We start from the raw sequence: 26,823 nt of genomic DNA, 5'->3' as shown, positions 1-26,823 counted from the left end.
ACGCAAGTTTACACCTAACCATAAAGAGTCTATTTGAGAATAATGATATGAAACTCTCTACAAACATTTTCTACATTTAAACAACCATACATGGTTACAGTTACTTTTAAAGTAATTTAAAGTACCTGGGAAATTGTCTACAGCACATATAATACATGGAGAAATGTTTACTCAAGAAACTCTACTAAATCTCCATAACAAAAGTCTGAGGCATTTGTGCTACAATGCACTCCCTATCTTCTCTCCCCCTAGCTCAACAAGATAGTAGTTCTACTCAGAACACAAGTTCTCCCTCCCCTACCCACCCTAGCAGCAGTTCCCAACCAGGAGCTACAGTTTTTGCCCCAGAGAGGAAGATTTCCACTTCCACCTTAATGTTGCAAAAGCTCTACTGCCAGCAAGTGTAATTTTCAGTGTTTGGGGGCTTCCTTCTCCACTCATCTCCCACTGTAGGAAGCTCTACCTCAAAGGTAGCCAGTCAAGATTCCTAGATTACAATCACCCTCATTTCACTTTTATAATAGGGAAGAGGCTCAATACAGGAAAAGCAGATCAAGAAAAACAGGGATTGCTGACCTCTACCCATTCCACAATTATATAACAGACTATATAGCTGAAGAAGCAGACTGTTGTCCCTAATCACTGTTCCAGAGAAGTAGCACAGAGGTTCTGAAAAGGGGAAGAGGCTAGCTATAAAAAGAGAAAATTCTGTAGTTTTGCCTAAAAAACTAATTTTTATTTGAAGCAAAAGATGGAAAAGTTCAACCAAAGAGCACTGTCAAAAACAATAGCTATATTTTCTTTATTTTTGAGATAACACTCATGAACAATACTGGATATGATTCCGAGATATACTTTCATATCTCTTAAATATATGAAATATATATGACCACACCCATAACCAGGGTACCAGTGATCGCCTACCACAGTCCAAACAATGGTTATTTTGATGATGAGTCAGTCATCAGAGGAGATGCTAGCTCCCTACTAGCAACACTTGAAACAACAATATAGTTAGAATTTTAATGGAAAGAAATAGGGAATCATACAGTTAGGAAGAACCTGGAATTTAAGCAGGATTTAAAAACTGGATCCATTATAAAAAGACAAGCTAAAGATTTTAACAGGTAATTAGAACAAGAGAGAGCTGATAAGAAAGAGTCAGTTAAAAAAACAGTATTATGCCTGGTTAGGAGGAAGAACAGATTGATGTATATGACCAAAGATGTGTCCATGAATAGTATTGTCAGAAGTTGCACAGTACAGGGGAAATAGGTCTCACTCATACAGTATAGCCTACCCAGTCAACAAATGGCCAGTAATAAACCATAAAAAGTGACACATGCAAAGAAATAACATGTGACTTATTTACAGAAAAAAGTAAATCACAGTACACTTTTTGACAGGGTCCAGACATTACATATACCACATACAGGTATTTGAACACATTTGCAATAATAAAGATAATATGATAATAAATGTTTAAATAATTAAAGGAACCATGTTCAAAGACTAAAGGAAGTTATGACCATATCACATCAAATTGAGATAATAAAAATATATAAAGTATTAACAGCAATAAAATTATTCTGAAGTTGAGAAGTACAATAGCCAATGTGAAAAATTCACTGCAGGGGTCCATTATAAGACTTAATTTTGCAGAAGAATCAGTGACTTAATGATGAATCAATAATTATTAGGTTCTCTGAAAAGAAAGAAAAATGAAGAATAATGACAGAAAACTTAGAAAATGTTTGTCACCATTATGTGTGCTGAAATATGTATAACTGGAATTTCCATAATGAGAGAAAGAAAAAGAGAGAGAAAAATATTTCAAAACAAAAGGTCTGAAATGCCCCTTATACTTGATGGAAAAACTTTAAACTGTATGTCCAAGAAACAATGAACCTAACTAGGTGGAATACAATGAAATTCATATTCAGACACATACACGTCACAGTAAATGCTGAAAGACAAAGATAGAGAACTTTTTGAAAATAGCAAAAGAAAATAAGTTCATGTATACTAAATAATCTTAATAACAACTGACATTTCATTCAAAACAATAGAGGTAAGCTACAGTTTTTGATATATTTGTAGTGCTAAAAAGAAAAGTCTGTAAGACAAGAATCCAAAAAATGATTCTCAAAAATTGATATTAAAATAATAGCCTTAGATAAGCAAAGCTGACAGAATTCATTTCTAGAAATGAACTAAAGATATACAAAAGGAAACATTCATCTTCAGAATTCCTTTAGTATTTCTTTAAGATGACAGTGATACTAGACAGTAATATAAATTCTTAGTAAAGAAAAAGAACTGTGACAAAGGTAATTATATGGGTAAATATAAAAGTATAAATTCATACCTTTGTTATCTTAATTTTTTAAAAAATAGTATTAAACAATATCAGTACACACTATTAAACTTGTAAAGAAATCGAATATGTTTGGCAATAATACCACAAAGGAGCTAGATGGAAATAACATTGCACTGGAGTAAGGACATGAAACCAGATGGTAATTTTAATCTACAGGGAGAAATAAGAACTAAAAATAGTCAAGGCCATTATATAACACATTTTTCAGATATACACTTGCTCTTATTTCTTCTCTCAACTTCATTAAAATACAGGAGATTATATAAAGTTATATTTCAGTAATGTGTTATACATATAAATAATAGTACACAAAAAGGGTAGGTTGAAATTGAGCTATATAGAATTACTATTCATGTGTCCTAGTAGAAATAAGACATTTTAAGGAGATTCTGATAACTTAAATAAGATATATAGAAAACTCTACAATCACTAAGAAAGTAACTCTAAAACATAGCAAAAAAAAGTAATAATAACAATCACTTAAAAATGGTTAAAAATAATGACTGAATGAAAAAGAATGCAGTAAAAATGGACCAGAAGAACACTATATGGTATATAAAAATCAAAATATAAAATACAATCCAACAAAAATAATATTAAACATAAATGCATTAAAAAATAGAATTAAGACCCTCCCTGGTGGAGCAGCAGGTTAAAGCACAGCACTGAGAAGCTAAAGCCACTTCCACATGAGTTCGATTCCCGCCTGCCCCGGAGACCACATGGCGTGGCAGACCTCTCCTGACCTGCCCGCTACTCCCCTCAGCAGTGTACTTCGTCGATCTGCCGGTTCTGCTCCCCACTCTATCTCTGTTGAAGCCTCTTGCCGCCCCTAAGCCTCTGGCCTGTACCCCAGTTCTATATGCACAAATAAATCTTTAAAAAAAAAATAGAATTAACAGGCAAAGATTGCCAGGTTGGATTGGAAAAAAAAAAAAGACCCAAGTAGTATTAAATTCTGAGTAGTGAATAGAATACACTACAATGTAAACAGCTACAATAACAGGAGTAGCTATAATGATACCAAAGTAGACTTGTGACTAGTAATATATTTGGCTGACAGAAAAGTCATGTTTTTCAAGCAAAAATGTGTCATGACTTTTCTGACAGCATACTATTTCCCAAAATGGCAGCAATGGTAAAGAATCTACCCATTCAATCTTTTGGATGGCAGACATCAAGAATATATTGAAATTTGTGACAGATGACAGAAAATCTGGATTGTTAGTCTTTTAGCATATCTTTTTTATTTACATGTTACTAAAAGCTCACATCTCTCAAAAAACATTTACAATTAAGCATGGATGTTTGATGTTCTACTTTTGAATATGTAACTAAATAATGATAAAACCCAGTAATTCCAAAAGATATCTCCACCACTGTTCACTATCAACATTATACATAATAGCTAAGATATGAAAGTAATCTAAGTATCCATCCATGGGAAATGGATAAATAAGATATAGTAATATATACAGTGGGATACTACTCAATTATTTTTTTAAAAAGAAAAAATCTTACTATTTGCAACAACATGGATAGACCCTGAAAGTATTATGCTATGTTAAATAAATCAGATGGAGAAAAAAATTCTGTATTTCACTCCTATGTGGAAGGTAAAGGAAACAAATAGACAAATGCCCCCCCCCAAAAAAAAATACACATACACCAAAAGTAAACCCTTGGATTCTGACAATGTTATCAGAAAAGGGTTTAAAAAGAGGTCAATTGTATGGTATTGAATGGAAACTCGACTTTTGGTAGTATCATAATGTACAAACAGATGCTGAATTATTATGTTGTATACTTGAAATCCATATAATGTAATTAATCAGTATTACTTCAGTACTTTCTAAATTTTTACATTAAAACATAAAAATTTTAACCTAATTCTATTTTCTTTAATAATTGCTCATATAATTTAATGTGTACCTTGACAGAATAGTCCTTTAACCTCTGGGCTTAATTTTCAGTTATTTTTGAATCTATGACTAACGTACAAAACCAAAAGTGCTAGCTATTTTTTTGTGTTTAAAAAATCAACTTTTTGACTGGTAGCAAAAAACCTCTTACGTACACCTTAGGAATAGCTAGTCTAGAGAGAGACACTGGACTCCATATTACCTTAAATTTAACACAATGATGGTTCTACGTGATTTATATAGATTAGCAAGTATTTGGATAATCTATTGTAAGGTTCATAAAGAATCCCCAGAGAAGAAAACAGAATTTCTACTATTTTGAATATGACAGCCTACCGAAAACCCATTCCCCAGAAATTGCTAACTTAGATGCATTATTTTTGTTGTTAGAATCTAAATCTATGCAAAGTGAACCCTTATAGCTATCAAGTTGGATTGATAATCTTGGCTTAAAAACAAATTTAATGAGAAATAAAATAGTGATAGTGAAAATCACGAAGTACCACACCACCTCATAAACAACATGATCACAAATATTGATGAGAATGTGGACAATCTGAAACCATTAAATATTGCTGTACACATCTGCTTGGACAAGAGTTTTGTAAGTTCATCAAAATGCTAAACAGAGATATAATAAACAAGAAATTGGATAATTGCATTCACAAAAACTATGGTGTTTGATCATGGTTTTAGTCTTCAGCTCTGTGAAATTTATTCCTAAAATATCTCCTTCCCTTAAACTGGAAGAATCTATTTTTCAATACCAAGGTAGAGTTCCCTTAGTCCTACTAGATATCTGTATTTAACAATGATTTGTGAAACTGTAATTCTCTAAAATATTGTATTATTTATCAGAAAATTACTTGGATGTGGGGCAAAATCAGGACTTTATATTTCCTCCTGATACTAAATATTGGAAAATCTTTCTAAAATACCAATGTTAAATGCATTAGAAGTGTTTAGAGATGAAAATTCCATGTTGTAGAAATACAGTGCAGAAAATTCCTAAAACAGACTTGAAATTTAAAAAAAAATACAACTTTTTGAATTACATAACAGAAGTTTTTATAACCTTATGTCTTACTGCCCTCTAGGATAAGCACAACATCAAGAGACATCTTGAGGAATTTAATTAACTAATTGCTTACTGAAAGTTCTCTTAATGTCCTCAACATTTCCTTTTGGTATCCTTATCCATACTCATAAACTTTTCTATTTAGAGCTGTATTATCTTTTTGGGAGAGTGTCCAGTGAACATTCTTACAGAGAAATCCACCCTCAAAGCATCTATTTAAAAAACAAGCAAGTAGTTCTAAGCAAATTGTTATAGCCATGTTTGCAAAAATTTGTTGACTAAAATCTATGATCATATGCTTCATGCCATGAAATAAATGAAGATAACTCTAAGAAGAATTTTGATAGTAAGACTAAATATTTGATGCGATTATGCAAATCATTTTTAAAAAATGGATTATGATTCCTGTGACTTGCATACTTTATGCTAACCCTTGTGAGAGGAAAGAAAATCATTTTTATATTTAAGAGTGTGGAAGGGTAAAACTCTTCTTTATATTGTTACGACTCAATTACTCCATAGAGAACACCATATAAGGTTGATTCCAAACTCATTTGCACTGTCCCATCCCTGCCAACCTTGTTTTTTGTGAACTTTTCTATAAAAAGGTAATTATTTCATTAACATCATTTAGCACTGTATTTCAAAAATCAAACACCAGTAAAAATCAATGAAGGGCCAGTTTTAAAAACCTGTAAACCTTGTACCTTATTAATTACTAGCTTTACATAAATACTTTTTAAAAAAACACAATGTTTCTTTTATATTTTGAAATAAGAAAATGGTAGGGTTCTATTTTTTAGATATTGCTGACATTTATTACAAAACACTCAACTTATAAAACCTGACACCTTTCTCTTGTGAAAATATATACTGACTAGAAACATAGGAAGTTCGTTTATAGTTGCTATATTCATCAGAAAAGAAAAAAAAAAGCAGAAAAGAAATACTGATGAAAATTTAAACATAAAATTCCAAAGGATTTTGATTTGGAGTATTACATTCAGCTGTTTTATTAGCAGCAAGTGTTAATAGTATCAAAGAAGTCACCTAAACTAATACTCTGCCACCAAATAGAATAAAGAAAGCCAAAAGCAACTTAAGTAGGTTTTGGAGATTTTTGCAGTAGCCCTCTATATTTTATGATTAGACTTCAGTGAAGAAAGTACTCACAATGTTTCCTATGAGAATATGCAATTATATAAAATAATGTCTTACAAATCAATAGAGAATTGATTCCTTATGACAACCATTATGTATATAAGCAAGTTCACAATCTTTAATAAATATTAGATATGATTTAGGCTAGAGTTAGTTTTTTTTAAAGATTTATTTATTTATTCATATGGAACTGGGGTACAGGCCAGAGATGTGGAGGGTGAGAGGATTCACCAGAGACAGAGACGGGAGCAGAACAGGCAGATCGATGAAGTACACTGTTGAGCAGCGGGCGGGTCAGGAGAGGTCTGCCTCGCCATGTGGATCTCCTCCGGGGCAGGCGGGTTCAAACTCATGTGGAAGTGGCTTTAGCTTCTCAGTGCAGTGCTTTAACCCGCTGCGCCACCAGGGAGGGCCCGAGATAAAGTTTTAAAGTAAGTTATAGTCATGTTTCAAAATATATGGTCATTAAAAAGAAAATTTATATGTTAGCTATTCTTAGATACACTAGGATATCATATGAACTAATATTTCAATCATACTTACTCATCAATTTAATAGACACAGTAAAATTCATTACTGTTATATTGATAAAAAAGGAGATTGCTTTGATATAAATGTTTTCACACACCTTTTCCCTTTTTAGTCATACAAACATACACTCAGAGACATACACACATCTGTAAACTATAACATCTCTACCCCCCAAAAAATATATGTATAGAGTTCCCACCAAATAAAAAGATGAATATAGAACCTATAATAAAATGAAGTACTTTGCTTAATATTTAGTTACTCTCATTAACGCAGCTGAGACAAAATCTGGCTTCAGTTTCTTTGGTCAAGAAAGGCAATTCATTGAACCACTACAATAAGCTATAAAGAGTTTTAATGAAAGTATGAAAAAGTACTTAAAAACAAATGGTCGGTATATGCCTTCTAATCAAAATGAAAAAAGTAATTAAAAGTAATTGCATTTCACTGGACTTTTCACTCTATTTTTAGCCGGACAACCACAAAATCCACCTGAATTCTCATTACACAGTCAATAATCATAATGAGCACAAATAACCTGCCATTATTAAATGTGTTGTCAAAGGGACAATGAATCAGGCCAGTACTGTAGGAGTAGTCAAAGTCTTGTTTCAGCAAGTATGAGTAACAGCCATTATTTACTTAAACTTTCATTCCTTAAAAGAATTAAAAATTGCCTACACTTCAAATATAGACTCACCCACAATATTATTCATGAAATCAAAGTTGGATATTCCAGTTGTAACATTTTCTTTAAAGTTGAACACAACTTCATTGAAATAATAACTCCTAATATGATCTCATACACACCACCAGTGGTAGAGGCAAACATATTTAGTGAAAACAAAGTACTCTTATAATTTCATCCTGATCTCTTTTTCATAGAAGAACTGATGAACATATGTTAGCATCAAGTTTTAAATCACAGATTAATGTTCAATTTAATGGCATGCTTGCTACTCATGCACTTAAGTACATCATTTAAACTTTGAAACATTTGAATAAAGGCAGCTGAGCTGATATATTGGACCCAAAATATTCATTGCCTCATTTCATAGTGGGAAATTAATGAGCCTTAGAAATTACAGTTCATACTAAATGAATGTTTACAAAGGACAGACTGAATGGACATTCAACTTGGATCATATCTTCCTGAATAGAGCCTCTGTATTTTGTTTCTGACAGAGTTAAAAGTGAACTTTTGTCTTCTTGGGAGTGATTTTTATGAATAAGAAAGAAGAAAGAGCTCAACGTGGTCCAATATGAGAACTCTGCTACCTGTGTTCTACAGAAAAATCACTTCATTTTAAGCTCTTAATGATAATTTGATCCTTTTTCTATACTGAGTCAGTATATTCCTTTTCTTATGAAATAAAGTTTCAAATCACTTGCCTATATGTCTACTAAATGCTGAGAAAGGAAGCACCTTCTGTAGTTTATTAATAGAATCATCAGTAATCTAAGAGCTAAGAGGACAGATGAGTTCATACTGATGTAAATTATATTAAAATAGCACTTACCTCATAAACTCAAACTACCCAAGTTTTACCTATTCCTATAAAACTCTATAATGTGGGCCCTCCCTGGTGGCACAATGGGTTAAAGCACAGCACCGTGAAGCTCACTGCAGCTACCTCACCCCAAGTTTAATCCCCATCCAGGGAGGTGACCAACATGGCGTGGCAGACCTCTCCTGACCCGCCCACTGCTCCCCTCAGCAGTATACTTTGTTTATCTGACTGTTCTGCTCCCCACTCTACCTCTGGTGAATCCTCTCACTACTCCTGTACCTCTGGTCTATACCCTAGTTCAGTATGCAAAAATAAATAAATCTTAATTAAGAAAAACACTATAATGATCCTAGATGTTTGTTTTATTACTTTTTTCCTTGAAAACTGGGAATGAACTCTTCTTAGCATATCAATTCTTTGTGAAATAGAGTGATTAACAACACTCAGTAAAACAGCCACTTAATAAAATTCACAACATTATTAAAAACAATAGAAAAGCATGGATTCTAACCACTTTGTCCTCCTTTGGGAAAGCATCCAAGGAAGCAGAGTTAAGAGAGAGGAAAAAGAAGAGAAAAATAAAAATAAGGCACATATTAATAGACAGATTTTAAAAAAGCAATTTTGTGCTACTTTAAAGTGTTAAAATCTAGGTACTTGGAAAAGTAAATGTTCATTCTTCCCCCCAAAATCATCTTTGTTCAACCTTAAACTAAAAAGTGCACATATTTGGATCTTGTTATATCTTAAATGCAAAAGTTTGGAGTTAAAATTTTGAAATATTTACAACTCAGTTTATTATATCTATATGTAAATCATCTTCAGAAAATTAATTCACTACCATATTTAGTTAACCTATTTTTGAAGACATTAATATGCATAAAATTATATGAATTAGTTAATCGAATTACTGCTAAAATATGTTAGTTGTGTTTTTAAAATATCTAAGAATAGGAAATGTTTATACTAAGTGAAAATGAGAAAAGAAACACAATTATTTTAGCCATTAATCATTTCATAAGCAATATTTATATGTAACATTTATTTGAACATTTACAATGTCATAGGAAAAAAGACCTTTATGTATTTTTTCATCTCACATATTTTGTTCTTTTGAATATTTTCCCAAGATTGGATGGATTTAATGAAGAAGACTGAACTACAATTGACCTGAGTGCTCTAAAGCAAAAGTACCTCATAGCTCAATTTTTTTAAATACCCTTTCCATTTTAAAACATGACCTTGATCCTAACAACTTTATCAATAGTTAACTGTATTGTTACCTGTATTGCCATCAGATTGCCTTGGACCTATGGTGAGAAGCTAAAAGCAGTCAACAGCATAGGGCACTTGGTCATCATGAGCACTGAGTGGTTGGCAGCATGCTGCTTACTGCCTGCATCTTTTCAGACTAGATAGTGTTTAACCACAGAGGTCGTAAAATACTTTTAATATCACTCTCAAGTCTCATCTGTGAGAATTCATTCCAAAAGAATGTATTTGAAAGTAAAGAAGGGAAAATTAATGACTAGTTCTTGTGTACTTCTCATGTGGCAAGACACTATCTTGAACAAAGATTGTTCTAGAAAGACTTTAAAGTAACATATGAGGATTAACTAAAGCAAATTAACTTTTAGGAGAATAAAAGAAAGCTTTTGTGGTCATCAAAATGAAACCTTAAAACAATTAAATGTATATATCATAAAGACGCAGTTTTAATTTTAAAATTTAATTCTCATAACAATCATACTACCTAGTTTCTTAGACAAATGACCTCTTGTCCAGAGAATTTAATTATCTTCTTAAGGTGATAGAGGTAACCGTAGGTTCATTTTAACTTACAATATATTATTTTACTGAATGTCTTAATTCCTAGAAGAAATTTTAGAATAACCTACTTAAAACTGAAATACCACCACCGTTTACAATGGTGTTTGAGAGGTTCATTTAATTTTAACTGTAATTTTCCCAACTAGGAAAACATAAAGAATGCATAAAACATGTAATTTTTAAATATGATTTTGCATTAAATTAAAGTCCTACTTAGTGCATGGTTAGTGGCATGAGAAATTCTTTAAAGAAACAATGGGAATTTTTTAGCTGTATGATAATTTTTACTCTCCCATATTACATGGCAGGCATCCCTATAAATAATTCTATGGCATTAACATAGGGAATATAATAAAGTATACCATTAAAATATATTCTGCAGTAAATATTTATTAGAATAATCCACTATTTATAAATAACATTGAATTAGCACAACAGCATCTATAGTCTCTCTCTCTCTCTCTCTCTCTATATATATATATATATATATATTTAAAGACATATATATATTTAAAGACTATATATATATACATGTATATATATATATTTAAATCCCTGGCTTAATAGAATAGTAATTCTTATTTAAGCCAAATGAGGAAACTGTATCAGGTCAGACTACCTCTCATAGAGAAAACAGTTAAGTGCAGCCTTTACTCTCACACCCAAAAATGCACTTTGGTATTCAAGTTTCCCCAGTATCCAATAGTAGAATATACCTATTTGGTGTACTTAGGCATTTTATTTTTTGAATCTGAGAATACTATTATTGTCAAAAAATTTTGAGTGTTCCCAGACACGGCCCCCAAAACCCTACAAATAGGAATGTTCTGTTTTCAGATAGTGTGCTAAATATTCAAATAATTTCCATGAGCTAAACATAACCCTATTTCTTGAGCATAATAGTGAATATGAAATTACTCTCACAGATTTAATTACTGTTTTATACATTAACCATCTTGGGTTAAATTTAATGCCACATACTTTCAACCTGAAACAAGTTGTTTCGGAAATAAAAGACAATCTTTACTAAGACAAATTGGTCATAACAAAGTTGAAGAGTTTTATGATTCCTGATAGTAAATCTACACATACTACATTCCTCAGAAAAATATATTTACTCCCACAAGTAATCTGTCAGTTTTGAACAGGAATCATTTACTAAGATACACACGTAGAGAAAGTCTTTATTTTCATCACTTCTCTGCTACGGAGAACCTTATGAAAAAGAAACTGGGGGGAGGACATGGTAATACAGACATGCATGCACAAGTCTGCTTGCTAACATGCCCTTGCTTTCTACTTGGTAGTAGTCCTGGTTCTTGCCCACAGCAGAGCCCAGTCATGCTCACGAAACACTCACGTTGTTGGATCGCAGAGACACACGGCCTCCGCAGCGGGCACAGAACTTGGTGCGGCAGTAAGAGCAGAGGTGCCCACACCCATCAGCGAACTTCGTTTTATGACAGATTCCACAAGTCGGAGCATCGTCTTTGTGCTCGCCCTGGTAACGTCGGGCTTCTTCCCCAATTTTTCTCACTTGTTCCTTATAGCTTTCAAATTGTTGGTGCAATCTCCTGGGCAAACAAGAAAATTGTAGCAAATTAAGTCAATGGCAGAAGACAGAACACATTTTTTTTTTCCTAAAGGAAGAGAGACATATTTACTTGAACTGAAGAAAAACATATAAAAGCACTTTTTCCCCAATGATCTTACCTCTAAAGGTAAGAAGCACCATTCATAAGATTTCCTAGTGCCAGTTTTGTTTATTAGCACTAAACCATATGTAAGAAGATTCATAAGATTTCCTAGTGCCAGTTTTGTTTATTAGCACTAAACCATATGTAAGAAGATTTCTGTATAATCATAGACCATGGCAATAAATTTTATGTATCCACTCCAAGGTTCTGTTCCTTCAGGCAAGTGGCTTTCAATTATTTGAACTGGGAACTCACCTTAAAATTGTTTTGTATAACACAAAAGCCAAAATATGTACAAATACTTGCACTATACACTATATACTTTCATATTTTCTACATTACCCTCTTTTATTACTATTGACTACAATTTTTTTAAAATCACAGAAAATTCATTTCTTGATGCACTATTTGAGCATGATACATACTTGGAAAATTGCTGTTTTAAACTACCATGCTAGGTAATGCCTTTAGATGTCTTCCTTTACCACCATTCCTGAAATTATCTACTTAGCACCAAGTATCTGATTTTATAGAGTAGTACACAGAAAATTATTTTATACATTATGTTTAGGCTAATGAGTCCTTCCATGTCATACCTACTGGTGATGGCACAGTTGTTGAGGGAAACCATTTAGCATAGGATACTGACATTTAATACATTTAATATGATTTTCCTTTCCAACAGATCAATTCCTTAACTTAAAACTGTTACAAATATAGGGCCCTCCCTGGTGGCGCAGCGGGTTAAAGCACAGCACTAAGAAGTCAAAGCCACTTCCACATGAGTTCGATCCCCGCCTGCCACGGAGGTGACCACATGGCGTGGCAGACCTCTCCTGACCCGCCCACTGCTCCCCTCAGCAGTGTACTTCGTCCATCTGCCTGTTCTGCTCCCCACTCTGTCTCTGGTGAATCCTCTCACCCTCCGCATCTCTGGCCTGTACCCCAGTTCTGTATGAATAAATAAATCTTTAAAAAAAAAAACTGTTACAAATATAAAGTTGGCTGTTCTGTATAGAACACTATGACATCCAGTAAATCCCCAGTAAAAGGACGCTGTATGTAAACAGAACTGAGTGTTGTTCCAGGCCTACCCAATAGGCACTGGCTATTACACCAAAAGAGAAACTCCTGGGAAATTGCTGATCAAATTTATCTGTGTGTCTGTGCTAGTTTGCTGCATGTGGGTATTCCCTAGGACACAGAGTACACAAATGCTATTGTTAAAGTCAGGCAGTTCGCTTGATGCTCTAGTTTAAGACAACTGTGGGGAACTGGTACTCCCTGGAAACATAATCAAATAAGTTAATTCCAAGAACTACAGTGTTCGAAGCACTGGGATTTCATTATGATTTCCTTTTAACATCAACAGCTCTTGAGCAGAATTTTAATGATTACTGTTAAAATGCTGAAATCCCTTTCTTGCTTTGCCAATTTACACATTTTATATTTAATTTCCAGAATTAAAAACACACCTAACACATAAAGTAGTTTAGAATCAGAAGCCATTTCCAATTTAAAGGGCAAATACATTCAATCCATCGAAGGATACAGTGATTTTTAAATGAGAGCAAGAATCTGATTGATACAATAATATTTTTATATTTTTCAGCAGCATTCACTTGGGATCAAATGGATAGACAGTAATGATGGATTGTTTGAAAAGAAGCCATATAAAACATCATTGGAAATCTTAAGACTTCTAGTAAAGAAATTATCATTAAGGAGGAGTGGGAGTAAGAAAATATCTCTAATCAATGAAACTAAAATAAATGAAGTATAGAGCATATATGAATAAATATTTGAGAAACACAATTCAATTCTACTGAAGTATATACAGAAGAAGAGGAGAAAAACTGAAAAAGAAAAAATCCTATCTACCTACTTTGTAATATAGAACATGATTTAGTATGGAGACTGGAAAGCTATTGAGTAAAAGGCCTTACTGTAAAAGGCCTCTGTGGGCCATAGTCTCTGTTGCAACTACTTAGCTCTACTGTTGCTGCATAAAAGTAGCATAGGTAACACATCAGTGAACACAGTTGTGTTATAACAACCTTTATTACCAAAACAGACAGCAGGCCAGTTTGGCCTGATTTAGTATGTACTATGTATTAATTATTTGAAAACCAATTTTATGTTAAAATTCAGACTTAAAGGATTTTTATCAATTCTCTTGATAAATGGCTTCAATCAAAAAGGCACCTAATTCAGGAAAACTGAACAGTATATATGCAGGGTCCTGACCACTGAGGCAACACTGCATTTGATCACTTACCTTTTGCATCCTGTATTTATGCTATTTTACACGATTCCTCCCATTGAGCAAACAGTAAATTACATTAGAAACACATAGTTCAGCAAGATAGTTATGGTAAATACTTCCTTATTAGTAGTTAATACTAATTTGCTAAAAAGTCATATATATATATATATATATATATATATATCTTTTTCTTAGTTCATTTGAGAAAAAATAAAACTAAATTGACAAGCAAGTTCATATTGAGGACGAAAAATCCTGATAAAGCTTACTGCCACAGAACACTGGAAATGTTGGATAAAGTATTTAAAATAATAACTTAATTCATGTTTGAGTTGGGGAGAAAAACATGGGGTTCCTCAAGGGAAACAAATGAAAAGGAGAGCATTAATTCAAAACGTAACAGGACTGAAGCAGACAGCTGCCCTCAGGACAATGTGCTGGGCTTCTAGAAACCAAGAATTTCAGCCTTGGGCCTTCCCTGGTGGTGCAAAGGGTTAAACACAGCACTATGAAACTGTCCATAGCCACAGCAGCACAAGTTGGATCCCCAGCCAGGGAGGTGATCCACATTTGCGACAGACCTTTCCTGACCCACCTGCTGCACCCCTCAGCAGTGTATTTCAGTACATCTGTCTGTTCTGTTACCCACTCTGTCTCTGTTGAATCTTCTTATCCCCCTCCCCATGCCACTGGTCTGTACCCCACTTCTTGTATGCAAAAATAAATAAATCTTAAAAAAAAAAAAAAGTTCAGCTTTAGCTTTTATGCAAGAAAATAAAGATGAAATTTTAGTTTGGTAGCCACGAACAGAAAGCTGAAATAAAATGTATGATATCATACATAATGCTTTAAAAATAAACAAAAAAAATGCTTTGAAAAAAATCAATACAGAGAGAAACTGAAACAAACAAAGATAAAGCAGAAAAATTAGGATTATGGTCTGAGATGGTAAGAATAACGTAGCACAACAGCAGTCATCATCACCTTAAATTTTAGAAATTCAACAAAATGGACTTTAGCAAAGATTATCCAGACTATAAAGGCACAGAATATTTCAGATAAAAGTCTACAAAATGTACATCCCAAGGAAAGATTTAAAATAATAAAACTGTGGCCCTCCCTGGTGGCGCAGCGGGTTAAAGCACTGCACTAAGAAGCTTAACCCACTTCCCTCATGAGTTCGATCCCCACCTGCCCCGGAGGTGACCCACATGGCGTGGCAGACCTCTCCTGACCCGCCCGCTGCTCCCCTCAGCAGTGTACTTTGTCGATCTGCCTGTTCTGCTCCCCACTCTGTCCCTGGTGAATTCTCTCACCCTCCACATCTCTGGCCTATACCCCAGTTCTGTCTGAATAAATAAATAAATCTTAAATAACAATAATAATAATAATAATAATAATAAACTCTGTATTTAAGGCAAAAATCATTCTAAAGATAAAGAAGTTATTGAACATATTCAATTCATGTTACACATGATAATTCTACACTTTGTTATATGTAACATAAAACAAAACAAAAAAAGAACTGCAAGGGTAGAGTGTGGTTACTTGATTGAGATCTTAGCATGAAGTCCCTCATTTTTTTAGAGGGGAGATCTTTTCCAGTCTCACTGACTTTGGGAGAGAAATCCAGCCCACAGAGTACCTGCTAAGGAAGACAGCCACCATCACGGGACAGCATTCTTCTACAGAGAGATGCACCCAAGTGTTCTGGGACTGTCCTTTGCCAAGTGCTCATAATACCATTCACAAAGTCATCACCTGAAACTCTCCCAGGACTTCCATCCTCCTGAATGCTAGCTGTGGGCAAACTGTATCCATCTCTCTCTTGTGCTGAAAATTTCTTCTTAGTCTCAAGACATGGTTATTCTACTGGTTTGGGCACTCAGCAGAGAGTAAAACAAGAGAAGAAAAAAAAATCATGCTATTTCTCAGGATATTTGCAGATAGGACCCCTTTATTCCGCATGGAAAGAAAAAGTGAACCCAAGTCCCTGTCGACCACTCCAACTTACATTCCAGGCTGACTGCCTTTTTACCAGCATATATTTTAAAAGGAACAAGGACAGAAAGAAGACAAGGAGGGAAGGGTGAGGAAGAGAACAGCATTCCTTACTCCTGCTTTCTCAAACTCTACCTAATCTGTAACCTTCTGTAATGGTCTACTAACATGGCTCTTTAAAAACAAAAGCCTAGTGTCCTTTTTTCAATTCATATTCCCCTTGCATTACTCCAGATATCTCAGGCAGTCAAGATGTTGTCTTCATAATAAAATATGCCTTTGGAATCAGGATGCTGGTAGTGAAATCATGAACAGCATATTTGTTTTTTGCATCTGGCGTTTTAATGCTTTAATGCATATCAATTATGTGACAGTGTTCTGTTTGAATAATAAATGAAAATACATATTTTATTATATGGTATTAGAGTCAATGTGTCACTGCAAACATAATTTTTTTGTGAAATTTATTTGTATATTTTAAATTACTAATTACTGTATATTTTAATTTACTGAAAATATGATTACAAATCTCAGATTTAAATTATCTTTATATAAGATAAAGGTTATTATTAAATATGTAATCCTACAGTATCATAGAAATCCTGTTCACTCAATGTGATTTCTTCCATTATTTCACGATGTAATAGTGAATCATTACATTTTTCAGTACCTGTGCATTCAATTCAAGAAACTGCAAAATTCCTATTGTAAATAAGTCACTTGTGTTCGTAAAGATACATATTTAAAAGATATAAAGATATAAAGATCATATAAAAAGATGAATGCCCAAATAGCTAAATATTATGCTTAAATGCCAAAAAAAATCTTAAAATTGCAAAATAAATGATTTTAACAGAAAGTATTAATGATAGTCCAGTCAAGTTATAAGTATTTCTTGAACACATACTATTATAAATAAAGTACACTGAGATGCTCAGTGACTGTCAAAAGTGGAATGCAGTGAAATCTTCAAAACCAGCACAGTATCTCACTGAATTCTAGTCTGTGTTGTTTTTTTCTTTTCTTTTCTATCCCCAAAGTGGTCAGAATCTAGACTACATTTCCATCTTCCTTCCTGGCTCTCCTTTGTCAAGTACAAGTTTTTTCTCAAAGGAACAGTAGCAAGTGTTTTGAAGTTTCAAGAATTTAAGTGGCAGAACCTACAGACAGCAGAGAACTTTCTCCCAGATGAAGGGGGCCAGAGAACAGTTTGCAAAATGGAGGATTACACTGGCCTGTGTACACAATGGCAGGGAGGCAGGGAACTGATCGGCCAGAATAGTTTGTATTCCTCTTCTCAAACTAGGCCGAGAACACAGAGCAAGGAAACATCAAGGGCTCATTAAGTTAGTAGGAAGTAAGTTTCATGTAACTATAAATTACCAGTTTATAGCAACATACACCAAACGAGAAAGAGTGGAAGCAAATTGTTCTGAAAGCAGTAATAATTCTAGGTGAAATGATCATGGAGAATTCTTTAGCTTACTAGGTTAAAAAAAAGTCTTCCTTTTTAGATGATTTGAAACTTGGACTATTCAATGAAATAATAAAAAATATAGCACAAGATAGTATCAATGTAATTATTAAAGAAATAATAAAGCATATGTTAAATAATAAGGAATAGCTGAGGTGCTCCCAAACTTCTCAGAAAATGTATTTGAAATCATAATACCTTTTAAAGTGTGCATATCAGCAAATAAGCATCAGTGTGTATGTTCTAATGAATTGACAGCACAATAATCATACATAATTGATTGTCAAACAAAACACGTGCAGTTTAAAAATGGTTTCTTGGCCCCAAATACAATTGTTCCCTTTTTAGTGAAACTGTCTCTTTGATTCTGTTCTGCAACTGAGGAGCTGTAAAATTCCATTGCATATTAATGGTGACTAATTTCCTTTTTTAAGTGATTCTTGGAAATCATGGTCTCCTGTACCAGTGTTTAAGTTTAAAATAACCAACACCATAGTCTGTAAAGAAGCAGGTGAAGCAATGAAATTTGTGCTACAAAGTTGTTGAAAGGGAACAGGAATAGGTCCTTGGTCTGATCCAGAGGTATAACCCTAAATTAAGAGCACACAACCAGTGATTCAAAGTTACTCAACCGGGAGCTTCAGACTCAGAAAGCCACTATCCAAATAGTCGGGGCTAGAAACCAACCATCTTAGCTCAGGTACATCTGGAGGCCCCAGCAGAGCCACTCCAGAAAGAGTGGCTGCTGTGACCTCCTTTCCTCAGCTATCACTATCTCCACAGACCTTCTCAAGCATCTTTACCTAGCAGTGAATAAAACAACTCAACAAACACTTATTCAGTTCCAGCTAGACAATAGGCACTGTTTGAGAATCTGGGGATACAAAGAAAACAACATGAGAAGATACTGTTTCATTTACTTTATTATTTTGATCACTATCAGAAAATGTTTCTTTTCTTTTGTATATGGGATCATCATACCCTACCCACACACAGATGTATATCTGTGATATACATTAGATGTATATTAGATGTATACCTATATATGCATTAGATGTATATTAGATGTATATCTATATATGCATTTTTTCAAAGTCTACTGAAAATTAATAAATGGAAATTAATAAATGATCATGGAAATAAAGCATGGTTTATTTTAACCTTCTAGGCTCTAGTCACAAATTAAGAAAGTTTGTGATTTGCTATTACTGCTGACTAAACTAATTAGGTTTTCATTGCTTGGAGGAGCAATGAATGTTGGTTGAAATGTGCTAATTCTATTTTTACAAAATTTTCTGATTATATTATACATTTAACTCTATATTAAATACAGGTTTTTCAGCTGTTTGGCACATATATTCTTCAAAGGAATGGGTCACAATTGCAGTTATGTAATTCAGGTGAAATTACTTGAACAGCAGCATCATCTTCCTTTCAGCCTCTGCAAACTTGCAAATTTCCCTTTTTAAAGTGAATCCTTACCAGTTATTATGAAACTACAACTTATCAAGAATTTACTGTATGACCTGATGTGCTATTTTTCTATATGACCCATGTTAATCTTCTTTAGAAAGAAGTTTGAATTAACCTACACTTCATCTTTGATGTTTTTCTTCCCCTGAGAATCACTCTTGAAATTAAAAACATATTAAGTCATGCAAGCTTGAAACCCAGCCTTCCCCCCGCCCATTTAAATTCCACTCACAGCGTGAAAAAATTCAAGTAAATATTCCAAAACCTGGCTATAAAAAGAAATATTTAGAAAAGTAGAGGAGTTACAGGTGGGCCTTTGGAGATTATTGAGTACAATTTTCTAATCAGGCCCATGGTTTAAATTACTTACAGCTAGGTTATAAAGCTAGCTTGTGATAATTAGCTCTGCTACTTCCAACTTTCCACTACACCATCTTATTTTCAGAATACTCATTTGAATATGGCTAAGGGAATGGAAAGTTACTGCTTTCGGAGAAAGGTGTCTTTCATCTTCTCAAACGTACATCAAAATCATCTAAGGAACTTTTACAGTTCTAGTTCTTGCACTTACCTACAGTGATCTGATTCAGTAAATCTAGAATTAGTTCCAGGAACCCGCCTTTTAAGCAGTCAATCTAGATTACCTTGGATTATAGTAAAATAATTTCATACAGTAAGGTTAAAGTGGAATAGGAAGGTTCTTTTCATATGTTTATGTCATTTGATAAAAAAATTCAGATAACTAAATTTTATATATTTTTTAATTTATTGGACTCATTTTTATTTATTGTTATTGAAGTATCATTGTTTCATTTCCTTGACAATTCATATAAATTTTAATCATAAATGCAAAATACTTGACACTATATGTGAAAACAGAATGAAAAAATATTGTTATATAATTTTATCTGACACTTACAATTGCATGAATCACAGATACGACCTACTAGTATTTATAGACTTTAAACTGATGATAGTGGAGATGGGGGGGGGGAGAAGGCTTGTATAGGTAGATCTCAGAAACTATTCTGTGTGATAAGAAAATGGTAGATATATGTCATTATACATTTTCTACATTCACATTACGCACATCAAGACTTAACCTTAACATAAAATATGGACTTTGGGTGATAATTGTCAATGTAAGTTCATCAATTGTAACAAATTCGGGATGTGAATATTGAGGGCGGCTCGAATGTGTTGGGGCAGGGAGTACCTGGAAAATCACTGAACCTTCCTCTCGATTTTTCTGGTTTTTAAAACTTTCTGAAAAACACAATCTATTAAAAAGTTTATCCTCAAAATGGTAGAAAAATATATTATTTATACCACACATAAAATATATAAATATATGTTTAAAAAACTTCCATGTTTCAGTCATATGTCCAAAATGTTTTTAATGACTACAGTTCAAATAAAAAGTACTTTTCTTAAAAATCATAAAATCCTTCGTTTAAAACGAGTATATTATGTACTTATTCCAAATGTCCAGCAGGTGGCACTAAAGATTTTATTTTTACATTTACTCTTCCATAGTGATTTAAACTATTTTTCTGTAAAACATCTAATGTGTTAAAGAAAATTAGTGCTATCAGCAGGGGGTGTAAATTATTAGAAAAATGTGTTTCCAGAGGTGGCTGAAAAAGAACAAAAGAAAAATTTCTTTTCTTTTTTTTTTTTTGCACAGCATCCTCACCCACAAGCCCTTTTAAAGATTACATATGAAAGGTTTTGTTGTATATTTTTCCTTGTTTTTTTTTCTTCTCTATTTAGCATTGTTAAAAATGTAGTTCACCCAATCAGCATCCCACAGTGCTCTGAAAGCACTGAGAGATGACACTTAGGAAAATGAGAGCATAGCTGATGATTAGCTATTAGTGTTTGATAGTCTGTTACTTCAGTCAAGCATTTATTTTTAATTCTGTTTTCAATTTACCATAGGAGGCTACTCCTGAGTAAGCATTAAATGAAGACATCTCAGGACACAGAGGCCACTAGCACACATTTAAATTTTTGCTATACTTCACCTCCCAAGAAACACCTTGACTGATGTGAGGCATTAAATGTAGAGAAGCTTTGGTATTAGAGCCTTAGAAATACTGTTTCTAGATTATGGGACACTATCATTGATAAATATTTAAAATATGTGAGAGATCTAAAATTGAAACCTGGTCCAGGAGGAATTATTTTAATAGTCAAATAGTTCAAGGGAAGAAGGTCAAATGAAAGAAGAGAAACCATACAGCAGTATACTAATTAGGAATGACATTTTTGTAAGGAATGAAGTTAATTTTTAAGAAAACAAATCACAAGTAATGTTGGGGTCATCTATACAATAAATATGTAACTGGTCAATGTTAAGTTGAATTAAGTTTGGGCCTCCATGGTGGCACAAGGGTTAAAGTCTCAGCACTATCAAGCTACCACCAGCCACTGTGGCATGAGTTGGATCTCCAACCAGGGAGGCACTTGTGTACAGCAGACCTCTCCTGTCTCACCTTCTGCTCCCCTCAACAGTGTATTTTAGTCAATCTGTCTGTTCTGTCCCCACTCTGTCTCTGGTGAATCCTCCCACCCCCACCCCACCTTATTGTATGCATGAATAAATCTTTTTTAAAAAAAATCTAAGTTTCATGTGGACTATTCCACAACACAATGCAACATTTAGCCAAGCGTATTCATTAAATTCATAAACGGCAAAGTCCATTAGAAGAAGGGGATGTGTAAACATGTGATCAAGTCCAAGTGCTAAGTAACCAATTCATTCTTGCATCTTCTGAAATGTACAAACAGTGTAAACCTTGCCTTTGCTACATGCTTGGCTATTTTCACCAGATTAGTTGTGTTTTATTAGGCTAAGGAGAAAAATAAAATAAACCAACTGTTCTCTACAACTGGATGCTTTGTGAAAGGAATTCAGTATAATAATTGAGGCACAAGTATGAGGCTGTTCTACTACCCAAGATCATCATGAAGAAATTATTTCAGTTTTCTATTCCACATTTTCCTTCTTTGGGAATTGGTGATAATAACAGCAACTTAGTAGGGCCATTTGAAGTTTTACTTGAAATAATCAATGCAAAGTACAAAGTACAGATTCTAGCACATGGTTAAAACTCAATAAATATTACCTGTCATTAGGAGATACAGACATGGATAATACATGAGGGTAGAAAGTACTTTGCTTTTAAGTTTCTGAGTACACTTATTTAGCTGATAACTTTGGGAAGCAGCTATGACTGGCAGGATTTCCTGGCACACTGATATCAGTATGAATGACAGAGCATTTATCAATAGACCACTAAGAAAAGGAAAAAAAATCACCTTATAAGATGAAAGCCAAAGAGAAAGGTGAAAGCTGGTATAATTTGTTTTGTGGAACATCCAGGAGACACAACCATGGTGGGGGCAGGTAGGGACACACAATTTGTCTGAAAAAAATTGGTAACTACAAATTCAGCATTCTTTATGGTAACTACAAATTCACACATAAAGTCAGAAAGACTCGTTATATAAATTCTTATTAAGCTGTTTTGAACTAATGTGGACTGTCCAAGTCCCAAATATCCCCAATGCTCTGAAATGTATGAGGTGTATGAATACATGATACCATAGAACACTGATACCATCTCCAAAAGTTGTTTTCACTTCCACTTCTAGTGTCTAATTAACTTATGTATGTTGAATACATCCTCATTAGTGAGAAGTTTTGCTGCTTTTATTCTTGTGAATGATGAAAACCCAATCTCAGATGTGGTGGCCAGTGGGGACCTTTCAACATAACTTGGGCAAGTAAGCACTATCTTAACTTGGTAATATTTAGTCAGTATAATTTCTTTAAATGCTAATGGTCACCGCAAACTCAGTGAACTTGTTTCCCAGAAGTCATAGGGTCACAAGGAATAAATGAGAAGTGAAATACGCTACAGGTACAGGTGCAGACATACAATGAGGCTCCATAGACAGATTCTTCTGTTGGGTGAGCCTAATGCTTACCTGTCCATCACCAGTACCTGTCCATCACCAGTAAGATTCTTGTCTGTTCAGGCCTGTTCATGTCTCACAGGCTTATACCTAGTGAGGTGGTAATGAACACCTGCCAATCCTTCCCTGGGTATAGAAGGGAAGTGTTTTACTTGCTTCTTGCTTCCAGGGAGTGAGGGCACTAGGTATTTCTTTGGCTTGGGGTTGAAGCCACATGTGTGTGGATTGAGAAGAGAGCAGTACTCAATGGTGCTGAGCTCAACTTTCCTTGGCTCAAGCTCTCTTGGGGTCTTCTTACTAACTTCACAGCTCACCAAGTTACTTAACAATCAGCACACTTCTCCATCTCTCAAATGGGTTTGATAATGCCTGCCTACATAATGCATGGTTTGCAAAGAATAAAACAGTTAATATATGTAAAGCACTTAGGTAGGTGTTGAATATTAGCAAGTACTTAGTAAAAATTAAATAGATATTTTCATAACATACACAGAAAATAGTGAACAACAATCAGAATAAAGCATCTGTGTTTGTTTTGTGATATTTACATTACTTAAAGGACTGCCATTGGTAAGCAGGATCTAGAATTATGAAATAAAGTGCCACATATGAGTTCAGGTTTTTAAAAGCAACACTAACCATTATCCTATTTTTTAATTCTAAATTGAATATCTGAGGATGAAGAATTTGTTTAAAAAGGTTTCCTCTTTTTCAGTTGTAAAAGTCAGGCAATGCAAGCTTCTTGGATTTCACTTGCACAGTATACTAAATTAGTCAGCCATCATTAGGTACTGTATTTTCTAAGTCATCCTAGAGTGTATTTCAAGACAAGTGACAAGATATAATTTCCTTCCCATTATATTAGCTAATGGTGACATTTGTTCCCATCCATTAATTAAAATTTATTGTTAACATGTATTTAAGACCTAATTATAATCTAAATAATGTAACAGGTACTTGTAAATAACATAAATTTTTTCAATCCCATAAAACAGACCATCCAAATGGTTTGCAAATGTAGAGCTAAAATTTTAGAGACTATAAGAATTTTTAGTTTATATAAATCCACACATATTCTATATCACTCCCATGTGACCCAGAGCCCCTACCATCATTTAATCAACTCCAGACAACCTCTTCTAACTTTACAGCCACTGCCTGGAAATAATCAAGTCTATTTTTAAAACTTACCATCTTATGTTATATTTAGGTGCTAAAAATGTGTCATAATCAGCTTGCACTAATCACAGTGCACACAAAGCTCGAAATAGTCCATTTCACCTTTCATAATATTGCATTATCTATGAAAAACTGAGTAATGTCAAAGTACTCTGAATGCGAACTACATTTAATCCAACAAAATGTGCCAGAAACTGGGAGACAAAATTTTTCAATTTTCGGCACTATAATGATCCCATCAAATTAAGTATGATCTAACTGCAGCTTGACAATATGATTAGGTTTGTAGCAACTGGTCAAAAAGAGAATTCTTTCCTATACTTCCCTATTAAATAACACCCTACTTTATGTTTTTTTTTTATTATTTCTCTTGAATATTAAGTCAATTTCCTTTAAGACACCATCATAATCTTAAAAATAGGGTTGTATCCTCTCTTATCCAACTCTGCATCAACTTCTACAGGATAAAGCCATCAGTAAAAATGTGAATTTAACTAACTAGGAAGTTATTCAGTAGAGTTGCCTAGAAGTTCACTTTGTCAGTCCAGAAGAGAACTGCCACTTGGTCTCCTTAAGCTGTATTATCCTTGCTTCTCCGAGGGTTAAATGTTAAATGTTGCAGCATAATGAAAATATTGTAGTTATGCAACAGAACAGCAGCAGCATTATCATTTGATGACTTGGAAAGTTAATGAATATCTGGTTAGTATGGTTAGTATTGATTTCTCTGCTTTTTAAAGTATCAGTGAAGTCAGGGAAGACAACCAGGTGGTAAAATTCAAATAAAAACCTGTTGGAGGTAAGGGAATAAATCACCAAGAGTGGATTTGTCAGAGGGAACAGCCATAGCAAAGGCCTGAGTGGGAGCCTGTTTGCAGGTTCCAGGGGATCAAGGGATAGGAGGTGATAGGTGTAGTTTCACTGGACCCTGCAGGGACCCTGTGGCTTCCTTGGACCCATATTTTATATGAATAGTGGTTAGGAGGGATAGAGGCAGGCAGGCTATGTAAGTGTCACAGTCATCATAAGATTTTGGCTTTTACTCTGAGTGAATGGGACGCCCTCGAAGATTCTGAATGAAGCAATCAGATGACTGAACTTACATGTTCACAGAATCCCTTTGGCACCTATCTTAAAATAAGAGAGGGCCAGTTTGAAAGCAGCGCCTTTGCAACAGTCCAGGATAGAGATGATGACATTCTGGACTAGAGCTCAGATGGTGAAGACGGTAACAATGGCTGAGATAGCTTCTTCCTTTTATTTTGCTTTAAATCTTTCCAGAATCTTGCAGGTATGAATAATTCTATTTTCATGGTTTTAACATAGTTTCTTTTTTCTTTTAAAACTGATTTTCAGACTGCATTTCTATTTAATATTGTACATCTTTTCTCACCATCAAAGGAAATTATTACCGAATCACACCCAGTAAAATGTGTTCAGTTTCTCAGTCTAAGGTGATACCAAAGAAAATTGCCTCTGAAGGAATTACCACATAGTCAGAGGAGATGCAGGAGTATGATGATAAATTATCTCATAGTTAAAAATATCCAAATATATCATGGATAAAGTACCCATCACCCTACTTAATGTCCAAACCCTAGCAATTACTAAAGCATCAAGGTAGACCTGACCTCATACACTGAATCACTTTAAAATTATAAGAAATTTCATATTTTCTATTTAATAATGTGTAGGTGATGTGACTATCTGGGGATCTTATGTTAATATTGTTCCCTTAACTCCTTTTCATTTCTCTGGTTTTAGTGTCAAGCACCAGAGGTTACAACTTTTATGTCCATGGCACAGATATAGGTAGAGACTACATTATATGGTTACTAGAATATGGGTTCTGTAAGGGAATTAAAAATGCTCTAATTTTAAATGTTTTTAAATAATATTTTCTGTTTGATATTTTGATAAAGTTCATCTTCCCTCAGGTAATTATAGAAATCTAAACTGGTGTTTAGATTTACATACTAAGATATTTAATATATATAGAAAGAAGTTTACTATCTATATATATTAAATGTCTTAGTATGTAGTATATGAGTTTGTGTGTATGTGTGTGTCTATTAAAGCTTGCTAGATGGTGCAAAAAACTACAGTCCTCAAGGATTTATGAGTCCGTGTGCAAAACTAAAAATATAGATACAGAAGGAAGGAATCAGAAATTGGTTCAGATGCTAAGGAAATGCTTCTTTGAATTATCCCATATATCGGTGTGGAATTTTTGTTTGTTCTTTTGGTTTTGGATTTATCTTATATTTTTCTTTTCTTTTCCTAAGTCTAGGAGAGAGTTTCTAATTAATGGAGAGTCACAGTAACAAATGTACTGA

At 33.8% G+C, this 26,823-nt stretch overlaps 1 protein-coding gene across 10 annotated transcripts in view; it reads right to left on the bottom strand.

Moving 5' to 3' along the window:
• RIMS1 (regulating synaptic membrane exocytosis 1) overlaps nt 1-26,823 on the bottom strand; it is a 418,725-nt gene that overhangs the window by 218,753 nt on the left and 173,149 nt on the right. For 7 of the 10 annotated variants that reach the window (XM_012721799.1, XM_012721804.1, XM_012721818.1 and 4 more), the window contains exons 2-3: nt 11,774-11,987; nt 9,095-9,106 (exon numbers count right to left, since the gene is read on the bottom strand). In XM_012721799.1, the coding sequence (XP_012577253.1) occupies nt 9,095-9,106; nt 11,774-11,987 (226 nt within the window). Of the gene's footprint in view, nt 1-9,094; nt 9,107-11,773; nt 11,988-16,021; nt 16,042-26,823 lie in introns of those variants that run through there. The other 3 variants (XM_012721803.1, XM_012721855.1, XM_012721811.1) reach the window with 2 other exon arrangements.

This window comes from Condylura cristata, unplaced genomic scaffold, assembly GCF_000260355.1.
Source record: "Condylura cristata isolate star-nosed mole 26May11 unplaced genomic scaffold, ConCri1.0 scaffold00001, whole genome shotgun sequence".
Taxonomy (NCBI): domain Eukaryota; kingdom Metazoa; phylum Chordata; class Mammalia; order Eulipotyphla; family Talpidae; genus Condylura; species Condylura cristata.
The sequence above is the reverse complement of the archived record's forward strand: the minus strand, read 5'-3'. Positions and strand labels throughout refer to the sequence as shown.